The sequence below is a fragment of the Falco rusticolus genome, chromosome 6 (genome assembly GCF_015220075.1).
Source record: "Falco rusticolus isolate bFalRus1 chromosome 6, bFalRus1.pri, whole genome shotgun sequence".
Classification (NCBI taxonomy): Eukaryota; Metazoa; Chordata; class Aves; order Falconiformes; family Falconidae; genus Falco; species Falco rusticolus.
In genome coordinates, this window is record NC_051192.1 from 49381228 (window position 1) to 49399142 (window position 17915).

A 17915-nucleotide genomic window follows, 5' to 3' on the forward strand; every position below is an offset into this window, starting at 1 on the left:
TTGGGCAAAAACCTCACAACACAAACTTTTCCAGTGGCATCAACACTGAAGACTAGATCAGCAACCCTGAGTACAAAGCCATCCGCCCAACCAAGGACAAGCATGCAGTATTACTCGCTTTTACACAGAGATCGGTCCCCAGCATCGATGAAACTAGATTGAGGGCAGCTAAAGGATTCAGTCTGGAGACTCTGGAGTAGCTGATGTCTCTGCATGAAGTATCCAAGAGGAAGAATGGGGCAGAAGACACTGCATGTAAAATATTAATAAAATACCTATATATACCTTTATACAGCTGTCCAGTATCTTCTACACTCTATGGCTTCAACACTATGCTACCAGAGAAAAGGTAAAAATCCAGCCATATTCATGCCGCTATTCATACATACAAATGAATAGTACTTGCAAACTCATTACTTAGGGACATACACACGGACAGCAAAAATGAAATCTTTCAGTGGGAACGTCCTCTCTTTATTCCAAGCACCCTCAATTTATTTGGGCCTATACATGCTGACTCAGCTTTAACATTTATGTCAAAAGTATGTTTAAAAAAATGCTCTGAATAGTTGCCCATCAGAGTCACTTATGAGGGAGAAATAATCCCTAGTGGCCTCCAGTTTGACGCATGTGCTAGATTTTTATCTCAAGCAGTTTATAAGCAGTTATTATGAATGCTAACAATGCTTCTTCCCCTTTTCAGGTTCCTAGTAGCAGAACAGGTGACCTGAAGGATACCATTTTGTTGCATTTCTACAGCACCATTTTTAAACACTGTGTTGGAGGGCAGTTTTCAGTGTTACAAAACTCTCCGTAACACACTCAGCAGTGACAATGACATCACACTTGAATCATTTTTAGGGAGCCTTAAAAGGCATCCACTTTGCAACAGTTTCATTTTTAGAAAGTACTTTTCAGTTTCAGAAAGGCCCAGGGAAATCTCTCAAGAAGGTTGCCACACGTAACAGCACGCTCCCAGCTACTGAACGCTGGCACGTTACCATAGTTTTAAACAGCTTCTGTGGAGAATGCTCTCTACTGTAAGTTGAGAGCAATTATATGGAAGTCAGAAGTTGCACTGCTATAAATCAGTACTGAAACTGCAGTCATAGCTCTTTAAAAACAAATATATAAGCAGACTGATAATATCAAGAAAACTACACATGCTCTTACAATCCACTGTTGACAGGTAGAGATTCAACCGACCTCCTACTAACAAAGGAGAATTGGATGGATACAGGTCTCATTCATTCCACTGGAATTACCTGTTTAGTCCAGTGTCAGTGAACTGCCAAGTCTCCCAGCTGTTACACAATTCTGGTCTTTCTACAAGTAATATCCTGAGCTTATGTTGACCATCCCACCCAGAAAATAAAAAAAAAAATGCAACTGCTGCTTCTTTCAATGCTTACAGCCTACCTGCTATATTCTACATTGTAACTACACGCATATACTGAATACATACAGATGCAGCTTAAGGTCTGAAATGCCTGTTCAAAGAAACAGGAGTTTACAACTGGCTTAAGAAAGACACAAATGGAATCAAAGATTTTTCCTTTTTTTACTGTTACTTCCCAGTCCTGAACAATATTCACACATGAAACAGTTGAACCAAGATCATAAGCAAAATCACGCATGACAAGAAGACTGAAAGCATTATTGGAAGTGACTTTTTAACACTGTTAAGCTTACAGATAACACATCTCAGCAAGTGCAGTTATTATTTGGTCAATATTTCTCATTTGGCTTAATAGAACATGATGGCTAGCCAAACAACAGAGGCAGTCTTTCTTTGAAATCCTGAGTCACGCAAGCATCCCGATATAAGAGCAACACATTTCAGCAGAACAGGACATTTCAACAAAGCACACACCTCTTCACACAAAGGCAAGTGCTGTAGGAAGCAGTAATGACCTTTATATAGGTTACTTTGAAATCTGTTTCAGAACTTTCCTACCAATTCCTTCAAGACAAAATATGAAAATACTTTTAAAAACAAAATGAAATCTTACGGCTTGATATGCAGTAAGCCAGCCTGCAGTTGATCCTCCTGAACAGTTGCTTGTTGATTGGCCAAAGTATAAGTGTAAAGAGTTGAATGAAGTTAATGATCAGTCCTGACACTATAAATATGTAGCAGATCAGAAGATGGCAAATGAATTGAGACTTCAGAAAGCCAACGATGTCCATGATTTGCTGACAAAGCAAGAGGGTACCTTCAGACCCAATATTCAGAAGACAACCTGCAAAACCAAATAGTATCAGTGGTTACAGAGTGCATTTATGTCTATAAACAAACTGTTAATATACACTTCCCATTTTATACTTGAATACACTAAAATGAAAGTTAATTCTATTGTATAAAAAGGCCTGATGGCAATAGTTGCAAAAGTAAGTACGGAAAGAGAATACTACATCTCTGAATTAATTTACATTTGGCTTTGGAGACTTTTACTTTTCAGTCGTAATTCTGCAAAACCGAAGAGCATATGACTCCATCCCATAGACTGCAGTACTCCTCTTTCAGGTCTTTCTTGATAAAATATGAGAAAATAATGCACTTATATTTTGATTTGAATTCTCTGTACTTCATAAGACATATACTGTGGCTTCTGATATCTTCAAGAGCTGCTCCAAAATAAACACGAGCTTTGTTAGAAGTTGTGTCCTCTTCTACAGGTTATGCCACATGCTCCCCAACCAAGAAAAAGCAGCAGCCCCTAATTTTAGCATTATTGTCTTGCTCCCTTGAAACAGTCAAATACCGGTTGATTTTGACAAGAGAATAAAAGCTTGGCTATGCACAATACATACAGTTTGTTCAACTATTCCTTGACACCGTAATTCTGTCAGTTATACTCCATAAACCCAGAAAGGAAACATCAATAACAGTACTAACTCATGACCCAGCAGTGTTTCCAGAAGAAAAAAAAAATATTAAAAAAATCAACTCTTAGGTTATTTAAGAAACGTTTGTATAATTTTGGAAAGGACCAGTCCAACCCTAGGAGCTGAGCATTCAGAGGAAGTGTACTCTGTCAAGTATTCTGGCCTACAAATACCATACTGACGTCCCCTCAACATCACTACCACCAACACTAGTCTCGTGCAGGTGGTCTCATACAAAGATGTGACCTCTCAGTAAACAACAGCCCAGTTTTCTCAATACAGTCAAGCAGGAGATGCTGCCATCCCGTTCCATTCCTCCACTGTTTCTCTCTCTGAGGAAGACCTGAGACAGTACTTCTGAATGTGCCAGTCACAGGCAGTAACAAAACAGCAGCTCTCACCATCCCAGTGAATTAACTGATGAAAAAAATCTTTATGCCCATCTTTTGAGTTTATATGAGACCCTATTATGTGACACAATGAGTCTAGATCAGCGTCCTGAAACATTTGTTCTACTGCCCTTGCTGACTCTGCTTACCGTAACAAAGCACACAAACAAGAACTGCTGCAAAGCCATAGGAAATTATTTTAGCCAGGTATTCAACTGCAAGGAAGATGAAGAAAAACTTAAGAACAAGAAACTGTGTTGTTGTATAATTTATATAAAGAGTTGATGGCAGTCCCAAGCCTATTATTAGCAGGCAAAATGTGCCCTTTGTGTATCACAGACTGTTCTCTTTATCTTGCTGTACTATTCAGTACCAAAGCAGACACCATCTGTATGTAGCCCAGAACGGCAGCACAGGCCTCTGTTCATTGTAGTAACTACTGTCATGATGCTTGCAAAAAGCTTTTCCAGTTTTAACCAACCATTCTGTTAAAGACATGTTTCTGAGGGTGGCAGATAATTTATTAGCATGGGCTTTGACCAAATGCTTTGGTTTTGTTGGCCAAGTAGAATGAGAAATGTTGTCTAGTAGGAACCATTGCAGTGGTTCATGTCCCAGGCCCTCCACTGCACACTCTGAAGACAGAGCCAAACACTTAAAAAAAGTTTTAAAAAAGCAAACCCAGGTTTTGAGTAAGTTTACAGTGAAAGATACAAGATGTCACTTCCCTAAGTCAGACTTCACCAAGTAGCAGGATTAGATCACTTCTTTAAAACAACTGGAATGGAAGCAACCAGTTAGTTCAAAGTGGATGGTTTAAAAGACTGCGCAGTGCCCAAAACCCTGATGACTGGGTTTATCTTAGGGTCCTTGGCTAAAACTGATCAAAAGTTTTTTTGTGCTAGCTGGCCTGTTTAATTCCATCCCACAGGATCACTCTAATCTAATACAATTCCCAGAGATCAGTAAGGGACAGGATAAAAAAATAATAATGCACAAAATAAGATTAAAGCATAGTCTACTTGCAATGGAGATCTGAAAATTCAGTATTTGATATAATAAACAGAAATCTACAATAGTAAGCCGATGATCAACAGGCTCTCTGACAAGGAAGAATTACCAGAAGTTTAGCCCACCCATTCCTTGGGGTTTTTTTTCATTGTAATAGTAGTCAAACTGTGTTAAAAATGTTATGTTAATGTGAATCATTTACTTCATACCAGGTCTTTAAAACAAAACTTCACAGTTTTAAAATAAACAAAAATGAGATGACTCTGATAAAGTATAATTACTATCTTACAATTTTACAAAGCTGCAATGCAATGTTTGAAAGTAATTTATTCCTCACTTTCATACCTCAGTCATCAAATTTCAATTCTGTAAAACTTCTAAGATATGTTTTAAAGGCAGAGTAAAATCTACTTAAGCAATACCACTGAAATGCACCTAACCTAACTTGCTTGTAAAGAGGAACAAGAAATTAAGAGTCACTGCTTAAAAATTGCTTTTCAGAAAAGTAGGGAGACGAGATTAATTTTCTCTTCTGATTAAATGCAAGCTGTTTTCCCTAAAAAATCTGCAACCCAAGCACTGTATGCAGAATGCTAGCTAAGTGTTCTGTTTCTCAGGCATAAGCTCATTCTTAGAACATTTTTTTTAATATGACACTTTTCAGACTCTTTTCATTACCCAAACTCCAAGAAATGTCGTTTATTATTGGTACAAGCAACAAAAATGTGAAAATTTATTTTCAAGACTCAATTCTGAGCTTATGAAAGAGGTCTAGAAATTTGCTTTTTAAGAGTTCATAGGAACTTCTTCCACTTGCTCGCTCTCTTATTAAAGTTCCTCAAGGGTAACATCAACATAACACCAGTTTAAGTGATAAAAGAAGCAGGTCTTTAATTCTTAATCCATGATGCTGGTTTAATAAATTACACTGATTTCCTTATAGATAATGTCTGAAAATTACAGCAATCTTTTGAAAACAAAAGGGCCAATCAATGCATTTTCTCAGAAGCTATTAAGATCGGAGAGCTGCCAAGAAGCTCTCTTCTATCGAACACCCCTTAAAACAAATCAGGAAAAATCAGCCAGCCAGAGCATCGAGAACAGATAAGGACGTTCTCCTTTGGATATAAAACAAAAGATTCAAACCTCAAATGTCTGTCTTGGGAAAAAGTCAACAAGCATCTATTCATGTGACTAAGAGATCACAGGATCAGGTTTAAAAGCAAACTCCACCACTATTCATTCTACCTCTTTTCCTTCCAAGTTTCATTCTTCAGCAAGATCCACTATGTTTTCTACTACAACTAATCTCAGCATCTCCTTCTGCTTAGAACAGCTGACCAGGAGGGCACAGAAGTGATACAGCAAGGTGAACACCTCCCTTCCAACAGAGGATGCTGCCAATTAACAATCCTATTTTGTACTTCAAAGTCTGTAAGAGTTTTGAGACTACAACTAGTGATCTTGTAAAGAACACTACTGTTTGCACTTTTACAGAAAGCACAAGAACAAAGCAAAAACTGTCGCCCACCTTGTCCAAAGTTTAGATAGTAAGCAGAGTCCCTGGCATGTGGAAAGCAACACAGTACCTACCTGACAGCACCTAGACTAAGCTAATATCTTTCATACTTACAAATAGAGACAAGACAACACTATACCTGTTGGTTTGGCTTTTTTTTTTTTCAGAATAGCATGTTTCAAGCCTACGCCAAAGTTTTCACTTATGTCTGCTCTTTGATAAAGTCCTTAAATACTTTGCTGCAAGTTAAGAACAACCAAGTATATAATGACGATGCCCATTCTTGCATTTTCTCATCTAAACCAGATTCTTGGATGGACACGTTAGAGAGTAAGACTATGAAAATATGCTCAGGTCAGCTTACAGTACTTTCAGTAATGCCCCTAAGTGAATTTCAGTTGGTATGAAAACAGCACAGATAGCAGCACTGTATTTCATATCAGAGTCCATTTTAATAGTGCTTCTGTACACAAAATACATATGCAAGGCAAGTCACGGGAAACTCTTCTCTTTGCCAGTGAGCGTCAAAAGTTAGCAAAAATGAGGTTGTGTCCATGTATGTATTCACCTTCAAGGAAAACATATCTGTAGATGCCAAACAAAAAAAACCCCAACAAACCAACCCAAACAAACAAACAAACAAACCCAGCACAAACCCAAGTCTGGAGGAAGAATTACCCATCTATTTGCTTCATGCTTAACTACGGTTTGAATCACTTCCCACCTTCCCCAAAGGCAACTACTAGAGTTACCTCCAGCATTGGGTTTACATGGCAAGGTTTTGATGGGGGGGGATGTGCTGCAGGGATGACTTCTGTGAGAAGGCACCAGGAGCTGTCCCCCCACGTCAGAGAAAGCCAGTTCCAGCCAGCTCCAGAAGGGACCTCACTGCTGGCCAAAGCTGAACCCATCAGCGACACTGGTGGCACCTCTATGATAACATTCTTAAGAAAGGGTAAAAAATGCTGCACAGCAGCTGGGAGTGAAAAGTGAGAAAAACATGAGAAAAATGTGAGAGAAACAGCCAAGGTCAGTGAAGGAGGGGGAGGATGTGCTCCAGGTGCCAGAGCAAATATTCTCCTGCAGCTTGTGGCGAAGACCCTGGTGAAGCAGATTTTCCCACTGCAGCTCACTGAGGACCATGGTGGAGCACATATCCACCCTGCAGCCCGTGGAGGACCCCACGATGCAGCAGGTGTCCTGAAGGAAGCTGCAGCCCATACAGGGGAGCCCACTCAGGAGCAGGAACTGCAGCCTGTAGGGAACCCCGGCCAGAGCAGCCTGCTCCTGAAGGACCCTACCCTGTGGGAGAGGCCCCAGCAGGAGGAGCAGGGGAACAGGGCAAGGAAGGAGCAGCAGAGAACGGCCATAGACTTACTGCAAGCCCTATTCCCCATACCCCAGCGCTGCTCAGGGTCCAAAGAGGTGGGGAGGCAGAAGAGTCAGGAGTCAAGCTGAGCCTGGAAAGGCAGGGCTTGTGGGGAAGGTAGTTTTAGTTTTGTCTCTGTTTTGCATTGCCCTACTCTTTTATCAATTGGCAATAAATTAATCTTCCCTAAGTGGAGTCTGTTTTGTCCATGATAGTAACAGGTGAGTGATCTCCTGTCCTTATGTCAAGCCATGGGTTTTTTCATCTTATTTTCTTCCTCCGTCCAGCTGAGGAAGGAGGGGGAGCAAGGGAGAGGTTTGATGTGCACCTGGCAGCCAGTCAAGGTCAAGCCACCACACCTCCCCAGAAAAAACACAAATCAGGGAAGAATTTGAGATTATCTTCAGTCCTTCCCACAAAGTTAAGGGAATTTAAGAATGTTTACAGGTTTTCCTGAGGAGTCATGCATTCCTGAACTGCATATTTTGTAACAGACACCACTACAAAGGAAGGATCAGTCAGTCTGGCTGTTTCAAAGGCTGAAGAATGAATGGCCTCTACCAGCACATTTTATGATTTCTACTTTATAGACTTGCTATAAAACTGAATTTTTATTTACTTTCTATTTAGCAGAGAGATAATTAGCATAACAGAGTATAAACAGAGGAAATGAAAGTAATCCAGGGTTTTTTTTAAAATGGCTACCATATCATAATGCTTTCCTCTTCCCCTTCTGTATTTTCTTCTGGCTGTGATCTAATATAGAGCAAAACAGCTATGTGAACTCTGCACGCCTACCAGGACACAAGTTCTCGGTGTGTGCAAACTCTCGGCTGGTAAAATGTACAGCACAACTGCTGTTAGCCCTGACAGCCTCAGTGCTTGTCCCCTTACCACATAGAAAGAAAAGTGTTTATACGGTGAGGCAGGGCGTATGACTCCAGCCTGGGACATGGGAAGGAGTGGGAAAGATGAAGAGTCAGTGCCCAAGTTCTGGTGAGAAGTTCAGTCTTGCTTCTTCTTCCAGAAGCATGAAATACTCAGGAAGGAGGGAGCTGAACAAGGAGCCATATGGAATTGGTATTAAATATAAGGCAATACAGAACTCCTTGGAGGCACCGTGTTTAGGGACTGCAGGGCTTGATGATGAGGGAGGCATTTATTGGAAGAGAGTAAACCCCTTAGAGTTAAGCGCTTCTGTTCCAAGCTCCTTGACAGATCCTCAAAAAATACGTCAGGGTGAAGTACAGCAGTTTTCTCGGGTGCAGAACATTAAGTTCACAAAAACAGCAGTCAAAGGCAAGTTGCTTCTTTCCAGCATGCCAAGCATTGTTCTTCAACCATATCCCACACAAGTTTCTGTGTTTTAACACATTTTTAGATATATATATGTGTGTGTGTGTATTTCTCCAAAGCACAATTATCTGCAAATTGCTTGGGAAAAATAAGAGAGCTGCACTAAGATATTTAAGGCCTGGAGGAGTCTTATCAGAGTTCAGCCCTGGAGTTCAGGTCTGCAGACTACAGAGTCCCTTGTTTCCTCTTTTACTTTACCTGGGGCAATTAACCTAACAAGTTACTTGTGATGCCAAGGGCAATGTCATACACAAGTCAAATTTAGGGACTGAGCAAGGGAGCATGACTGCACAGCAAACAAAAATTTACAAGGAAGTATACTGAGAATCTAAGCAGGATGTGGGCTACGCTGTCACACAAATATAAGCAACCTGAATAGTTCCTCAAAAATAACCAGGGTAAACAACAGCAAAGAGTCTAGGACAAGCAACTATATCATGTGCTTAGAGCCAATTTAGTATTTGCTCTTATAGGCAACATTAAGTGCTTAGTCAAAGGTAACCTGGCCCACACATTACTGTCACCTGGCACCATCCTCTGTAAAAAACACACACACCCAAAAAATGTGTTTCTACAAGTCACTTCAGTGAATGACCTGACTTGCTGCAAAAGTACAGGTGGCTTACCAGATAACAGAATCTGAAAGACTGCAACAAACTAAACCTTCTCAAATATAAATAATGTAGGTTCGTACATAGGTAGGGATGCTTTTGTGTTTATGATATATGAAGCCGTGTACAGAACAGTCATGGACCATTTGAGGCAACTGCACACTTGAGGTACAGAGAGCAGAGTCTGTCTAGTTAAGCTATTGGTCCTCAGTGCATGGCCTGTGTGAAATCTCTCAGTGGTGAGATCCCCACCACCACTCCTGCACGGGAAATTAACACATTAAAAATGAGACAGCAGGGACAGTACAGCAGGATGTTGCCATCGGCATTGTGGTATTTATCCAGCATCAAGGGTGCACAGCACCATGGTTGACCACCTCTGCACTGGGCATTTCAGACACAGATCCAACACAAGAGTAGCTACTAACTTCTCCAGTAGTTATTACAAAAACATTTATTTCAGACAAGCCCAAAGAAATGGAGGGGAGGGAGGAAGGCAGAAACCAGATTCTTCAGGAGCAGGTATAAACCCAGGGTTGCTGGGAGTCTTGGGTTTGTTTGGGGTTTTTTTTCTTTTCCTTTCTTCTAAATTGTGCTGGGAGTCCAAACATGCTCTTGGTAAGAGAAGCTTTGGAAAGGAGGTCTCTCCTATGAAGACTCATGGTTTGTGCTTGCCAAACACTGATCGCTCATCTTGCTTTAAAGAACTGTAAATTACATTCACGGCAACACAAAGGGTCAGTAAAAGGTACAGGAACTGGCCTATACTCTCAAAGAAAATGCTTCTCCCACATCTAAACCAGCTTTACATGTGAGGCAACAAGGAAACACGGATCACATGTTCAGTTCAAAGCTTTAAATATTTAATCTCCTATTCTTACCCACAATGAGTTAGTTACAAAGTTAGACTACAAAAGTATCGCCTCCTAACAACTCTGGTTTTGCAACAGACAGCTTTCCACACCACTGATACAGGTAAGCGGTTGTATCTAGGCAGATATTTCACATCCACACAGGAGGCTTAGAAGCATAAGTTAGTCCATCTCTGTATGCAAAATCAAGTCCTTTAAGGATAGGATTATGGATTTTTTTCCATTTTCCTGAATTTATCTATCCTCTCTCACATGGAAATATACAACCATTTAGAAGATGCTAGTGAAGTAAGCTTGGCAAGATCTGTCTTGCTGCCATCTTACACATGGGGAACTTGGAACAACATTCTTTGAGAGCTTGTGACAGTCACATGACAAATCCATCTCCAGAACCTGCATTTCCCAGGCTCCAGCTTTCAACAAACAAAATGGTACTTTTAATCCTCCTTGATTTGCCTTCTTGCCCATGCTCAAGTTTCCCTTGCAACAGCTTCTAACAGGCCACATGTAGAGAGCAGAGAGGGAACAGACTTCCGCCAGGGACCTTCAGTGGCAGCAGATGAGACAACAGGTATAAATGCAGGTGGTTCAAACCAGACGTGTGCTGATGAACTCTACTTTGCCTTACTTTCTCCATTCCTCAAGAAATGAAAACCAAGTATTCAGCAACTTGGATGACTTTATACTACAAACTAGAAGCTACAGCTTCAGCACCAAACCAACAGTATTGCGTGCACATGCACACAAACATACAACTCTCATTATTCCTGCCCATGAAGGAATTAAAGGTATTGCTAGATGCTTCAAGGACAACAGTCAAAAGACAAAAATCATCAGCACTGGGAAAAGGATAATATCCTTTCCTCAGTATGCTTCCATAAAATGACCTCTTATATTTTCTGGAATTGTGACTTACATTTTTTTAATTCTGGGAAGTCTCTTTAAGCCTTTTCCTAGAAGTCTGATTCCTAACTTGTGCGGCTTTTTTGTTTTGTTTATTTAAGCAGGCCAGAAAAATGCAATTAATGAATAATAAAGCATTTGTGGCAGCAAAAAATCTTATAAAACCAAAAGACCTGGAAAGTGGCAGAAATAGGGCATAAATCACTGAGCTGAGAAAAACACCACGGTGGCAGTATCACTGATTTACAAGTGGCACTTCCATCACCAGACTGTGGGCTAGTAAGTTTTCTACTGCCCCCCCCCCCCCGCCCCCAAGCCAGTATAAATACTTGTGCCATAGTCTCTCTCTCCAAGAGCAGCATGGCCTCCTGGAGACAGCCATATTCTCCCACTTGGCAGATCTGAGCCCTGCTGACAATGCTGCCACAGATGCAACAGGCACATGGGACAGACCACATCCTCCATGCTTCAGAATCAGAGGGATATGAGGGAACAGTGCTGTCCTCATCTGAGAGGGGATCCAAAAGTTGCCAGTACAAATCACAAGATGCTGTTAACAGTGCTGGAAATGAAAAGTGCTATACACCTGACTACAGCTCCAAGTGAGCTGCTAGGGTTTTTTCCATCTTCCACAACAGTAGACTGCCTCCTTCAGCTAAGTCATTTGCATATTTTTAATTAATATGAAAAAAATCATTAGTATGCTTTCTGAATACTACCAAAGTGTTAAAAAGATTCATAAGGGGTTTTTTTAACCTCTAAGCATTAATGTAATTTGGATGTATTCTATCATACGACACTGAAAAGTATGAAGCAGCTGAATTTCTCCTTTATGAAAATCACATCCCAAAATTGGAAATGACAATGTACACAAAAGATGTAGCCACACCAAGACAGGGATACACAGGACATTAATATTTATTCGTTAAAGTATTTTCCAATGCTTCTTTCTGAAGAATGGATGTGGCAGAGAAGCTTCCAGATTTATTAGTCAAAGAAAACCACCTCCTGCCTTAAAGAGGTAACACCCAATACTTAGAAAAACATGTGTCTTACAGCTGAGATGTGGTTGGCATGGTTCCAAAAAATAAGATGCCCAGCTTCAGTGAAAGGCTCAGTTGCACCCACACAAAAACACAGACATCCAGGTGCCAGGTGAAAATCCAAACAAACATGGTGCCTGCTTTACCCACATTTCAGCAGTCTCATTCCACACCAGTTTTCACTCATCTCTACCTCCAAGACACCAGTGTTCAGAATCTTTTGCTACACCATGAACTCAAAATACTTCCTGCTTCCTCCTTCTCCCTGATCATCAATCCCCTAACAGCCTGATTTAATCTGAGAACTTCACAGAATAAATGCCTTTATCACCGGCACTGGATTTATCAAGGGAGGTTTCATTCTGGACCAGATTCAAGTACTGTTGAAGCCAAAAGAAATCTCTCAACAAGTTTCAGTAGTCCTTGTTTGGAAAACATTATCCCTCAAAAACAGCCAACCAAATGTGATATAACTAATCAGTGAACTGTATTTTCAGCACTTAATACCAGAGCTAGTCAAAACCACCTTAAACTTCTAACAAAAACATTCACAAACAGTGCCTGATCCAACAGCATTTACCTTACTGGATGGCAAATGTGCAGACATTACGATTCCTAAACATGCTGGTAAGAATCCAGTAACATTTTTATAAATTTTCACTAAATTAAGCATCAGGTACATCAACACCTACCTAGATTTTCTGTAACTCAGCATAACTTCAGGTGCCTAAAGCCTTTTAAAAGCCTGGGTCTGAGCATTTGTCCTGCTAACTTCAAATTTGAGACAGTTTTACAAGGCTTAAATTCAGAACGAAGCTTTTCTCTGTCTTCATCTTGGGTGAAATGCAGTATTTATGCATAGTCTCAGAGGCACAGGCATGTAAAAACTAAACATGACACGCTGAAGGCTCAACGAACTTGGGAACAGCACTTTCCTAGTTATCTTTCTGCTTAATTATAACCCTATTGTGCCTCTACCACTATTGGGCAACAGGAACGGACAGTTTCTTTCAGTTACTTTGTTCCTCCAGATGCTTGTTTTACATTTGTTGGTTGTGGGAAGACAGTGGTATCGCTCCAGCCTACCATCTGCACATTTGGCAACACTGATGCTACTGCATTGTTTTATGGTAATTTTCACTAATACCAGATTGGGGGCGGAGTGGGGTGGGAAAGGGATATGTAAATATCTGTGCAAGTTTTGGTACTGTCTAAACATATCCTTAGAACCATAAAATCATCTAAAGTCTTGTTAAGCCCTGACAAACCACCTGTAACTTGAATCATTTATGAGGTTTTCCCCCTTCAAGTGCAGATGTAGGCTGCTGCAGACAGAATGCTTCCAGACCTTCCTAAAGTGCAAAGCAGCACCTGTACTAATGGTGTTCTCCAAAGTGCTGCAAAACATGGTAAGAGGCAAACTATGATGTGTGAGGACAGGGATAACATGGAGATGCGGGAGAAATAGGACACAGTTTAACTTTCATATAGTTGTTACCGCTTGAAACAGATCAAATAGTGTGCCATTCCTACACATAGACTTCCCCCAAATATGTTCTTTCCCTGCCTTTAACAGCAGGTTTTAAGTGAGATCTTCACTTTTTCCTGATAGGTGAAAAAACACGTATAATCTAAAAACTGAATCTGCACAGAGAAACCTTTTCATTCACCTGGATCCTGCTGGAAAAATGTGATTGAAATTTCCTTTTAATCTAACCAACAAAGTTAAATCTGGTGCATGTCAGAATTTTTTCTGATGTTAATAAACAGTCACACATGCAAGTGAAATCAGCGTGCTTGTCTGCCTGCAGCTCCTAACCTTCGGGCAAGTAAACCCTCTCACAGTGACCTCTACCTCAGACTTCTTTCCAGCCTAGACCTGGTTAATTGTCTTTCCCTGTTCCATTTATTTATGCTACAGCAGAAACCTCCAGCGAGGCCAGCCCTTCTGCAAGCAGCAGAAAATTACTTCAGTGTTAAGCTCTTCGTGGCAAAACACAGCAAGACAGACAGAAGGGCTGAAGGTGAAAACAGAGGCATAGAAGTAAAAAGGCTTTAAGTTCACAATGAAGAGCAGACCTCTAGCAGGACCTTAATCCAGCATCTCCTATCTCTGGGCTCACTACAGTTAGACCGCTCTGCCCAGTTCCAAACACATGGTTTATATACCTTTTCAGGAAAACCATTACAGCCAACTTATTTTTCTCACATTACCAAAGAGGGGTCTTTACAGCATCTTCATCCTTACCACAACACACAGTTACTCTCATTCACTTCCATTTCCTCTTTCCCTGACCTTACCTTGAACCTGCCACATCTCCAGTCTGAGGCATTGGAGGAGGACAGGGGAACAGCAGAAAAACGAAGTGAGTCAGCAGTTTCCGAGCAGCACATAAGCATTAGTCAGAGGTGATCAGGGTACTCATGACACAATCAGATGTGAATGAGCTTAAGACCACCAAACAACAGATTGGAAGGCAAACCTTCCAAATGCCTTAAACCAAATCGGGTTGGCAAAACCATCCTACAGACAAAAGCACTTGGGGAAGAAACACATACTCAGCTGCTGCGTACCAGTGCTGAAACACAAAGCATACAGGGTACTGCTCTCAGTCACATTTCTAGTTTCCTTGCAAAAAAGCCCACTGCACTCAGTACAGCTAAATCAAACACCTGAGGAGACAGTTGCCTTGACTCACACGGTGTTTTCCCTAATGAGGGAGGCCCACATCTGCAAAAGCTTTCGCTAACTAAAGCACATGCACAGTGCACTACAGTGTGTTGCTGCCCTCTTGTTCATCTGCTCCCTTATCAGGACATACCAACAGCAGTAGTAGCGATGCAATTAGTTAGGAAAGGGTTCTTCTACATCATGCAGTGCATATTCGACTTTAGACTTAGAACTTGTATTAGTAATTTGGTCTTAAGGGCCAAAAGTGCACATTTGCGACACAAGAATATCTTGCTGACCTCAGCACAGCTGTGACAGTGTCTTCCTACATCGAAGAGATTTCAAAGGGCATTATTCCATCTTCACCTTCCAGCAATAACATCAGGTTACACAACAGAAAGCAATAAACCACCCCTTTTCAGTAGGGCAGAGCACAGTCATAGGGTTCTCATCCGTCACCTGCTAAAGAATCCTTTTCCTACAGAGCTCTTTTCTGTTATGGTACAGTGAGTACAATAAACTGTAAGTGAAGTACAACCATTACTCCAGGAAAGCATGCCTCACTCCAGAGAGAAGATGAACACTGTTCAATGACTCTGGATTTTGGCTGGATGCAAGACTTACTGAAGGAACAATCTCCCCACCAAACTGATATATACTGGGTTTCAGGAAACACAATTAATTACCTTACTCTGGGCAAGTGCTAACATCTCTGTGCAGTTTTCCCCCTCCTAAAATACAATACTTACAGCTTCTTGTGAAGCACTTACTAAAAATCTGCTACAAGTGCTTGCCAACAACACAACCAAACTTTGCTTAAGAGCAACCTTTACCTATCAGCAGCTTCCAATACTTTCTCTGTTCAGACTTTCAGATGTATCCTTCCACATGAATCCTGGCTCTCCGTCTTTCATAAAACACAGATTCATTTTTAAATACAACTTATTCAGGCATTATTATGCAAAACACTAATAGGAAAGAGCAAAGCTATGCATAATACTTACACAAATTCCTAAAATGAACCAAGACACTTTAATCCATAGTATTTGGAAAAACACAGCATTAGATCAGATACAAACAGCTCAAGAAAGGTGCCGGTCAGGAAATGACAGCAAACACGCAGTCAGTCTTTAAACAGAGGTAGCCATGGCACACAGTAAACAGACCTCTGTATGCCTACAGTAATCTTATCATTCACATGAGAACTTAGAGAAAAAAGACTGCAAATTTCAGCTTAAGTTGTTCCACGTCAGTTTCTCCACTCCACCAGCTTTTAATTCTTTCACAACACACTCTTAGTGTGACTTGATTATCAGTACAAGCTGAGGCTACAATTGCCTGGTACAACTTCCTGAGCTGGACGCATCACTGTTTTTAAAGAAAAGCCTGGGAGATTATTATCATTATTATTATTGGTTTTAGTTTCTTGCATACTTCCACCTCTTGTTAAGTATTTCAGTTTTCATTTAGCAGCAAGGTTGGTCTTTCCCACACAAGCACCTGTGTAAGGTACATCATTCTTAGATGTTTATACATGGTCTCGAAACACTTGCAACTCTGAGAAGCACATAACAAAGAACAAGAGCAGAAGCCTCCGTGTGACGTTGTTCAGACTCCTTCCTTGGTTGTCTTTGCAGCCATACGAGTGAGTGCTCACTTGTTGAAATAAAAGCTACAAAAGACTACTTCGGGTTTAAACAATAGCTCCCTTGGAGTTTTCCCTGCACCACGGTATCAGCCGACAGACCTGGTCAGTTCGTGGCCATTATTTTATTCGGCTGAAAAGTCTTTTATGAAGAGCCACAGCCAGATGGGAGGCAGAGCTCCTACAGCACGTGAACACAGCAGCAGGGCGGCGGACGGCCCCTCTCCCCGCCTAACCACCGCTCCCGCTGCCTCGGCTCACCCACTTCCAGGTACCACGGGGAAAACAGCGCCAGGACCGCTGACTGTGCACTCGCACTCCCCCCCCGCCCCCCGCCATCGCGGCTCGCCGCGCTCCCGCCAAGAACGGCCTTCGGGGAGCAGGCAGCGAACGGGCGAGCGCACCCGCCCGTTTCCACAGCAACCGCCCTACCCCCCCCCCCCCCCCCCCCGCCGGCCCCGCCGCCGCCTGAGGGGAAGCCCGAAAGGAAAGTGAAGGGGCCGCCGCGCCCGGCCGGCAGCGCCCCGCGCCCGCCGGCGGAGGGGGCCCGGCGGGGCAAGGCCGCCGCAGCTCGGCTGTTTCCACGGAAACCCCGGCGAGGGCAGCGCTCGCCCCGTAAAGGGGCCCACGGGCGGCAGGAAAATTCTCGGCGGCCGCGGGAGAAACGGCGCGGCGGGGCCGGGCGGCGGCGCCGGGTGGGGGGGAGGAGAAAGACCCGGCCCGGTGGCGAATATATCGGGGAACTTGTGCCCGCAGCCCGCCTCCCGCCGCGCCGCCCCCCGCCTCGCTCGCACACGCCGCCGGCCCCTCGCCTTGCAGCCACGGCACACCGGCAGGCGGCTGCTTCGGGGAGGGTCTGGTGTGGGGCTGCTTTTTCCCGAATGGGCACCAAGCCAGCTGGAGGAGGACAGCCCCACACCTGAGGAGCTCGCTGGCCGCCAGGGGAAGAGCACGTACCTGGCGCCGCCGGGCCTTGGCATGCGTGCCGCGCTGAGGCGCCGGGAGCGGGCGGGCGGCGGGGCGGCAGCCGAGCCGCACCAACTGCCACTAGTTTGCACGCGCCGGGAGGCGGCCGGCTCGGGCGGGGCCGCCAGGCTCCACCCGCCGGGCGGCTCCAGGAAGAAAAGGGCGCCCCTCGCCTTCCCTCCCCGCCATGTCACTTCCTCCGGGGGCGGTGGGATGGGGCGACACCTCCCCGCACCGGCTTCGCTTGCCCTTCGGGGCGTCTGCCCGGCGGAGGCCGGAGGGGAGCGGGGGGGCTCTGCCGCCGAGGAGCGCGGGGGGGCGGCGGCGGCGGCCCGGGGGAAGGGGCGCAGGGCAGCCCCCGTCCCCTGAGGGCCGCCGGTGACCGGGCTGACCCCTCGTCGTCCCTTACGGGGGCAAACGCGGGGTAACGCTGGAGGGAGCAGACTGGGCTGTGCCCGCGCGGAAGCCCTCCCGGCGGGCAGGCTGCAAGCTGTCGCAGGCTGAAGGGCACCTGTGAGTATCTGCCACTTCGAGTAGAAACTGGGGAACAGAACACCAGCTCCGTGGCCTGAGTACCGTGGAGAAAAAAATACATGCAGGTGGCAGTCATCCAAGCACCGACTACACCAACACACCACATTCACTCTGTGAAAATGCAAACATTTGCTGTC

General features: G+C 43.5%; 1 protein-coding gene across 7 annotated transcripts in view; it reads right to left on the reverse strand.

The window, feature by feature from the left end:
• AGPAT4 (1-acylglycerol-3-phosphate O-acyltransferase 4) overlaps window positions 1-17346 on the reverse strand; it is a 79947-nt gene extending 62601 nt beyond the window's left edge. For 3 of the 7 annotated variants that reach the window (XM_037392853.1, XM_037392854.1, XM_037392847.1), the window contains exons 1-2: window positions 17236-17346; window positions 2013-2243 (exon numbers count right to left, since the gene is read on the reverse strand). In XM_037392853.1, the coding sequence (XP_037248750.1) occupies window positions 2013-2190 (178 nt within the window). In that variant the 5' untranslated portion in view covers window positions 2191-2243; window positions 17236-17346. Of the gene's footprint in view, window positions 1-2012; window positions 2244-17235 lie in introns of those variants that run through there. The other 4 variants (XM_037392848.1, XM_037392850.1, XM_037392852.1 and 1 more) reach the window with 3 other exon arrangements.
• Between the last annotated feature and the right edge of the window lie 569 nt (window positions 17347-17915).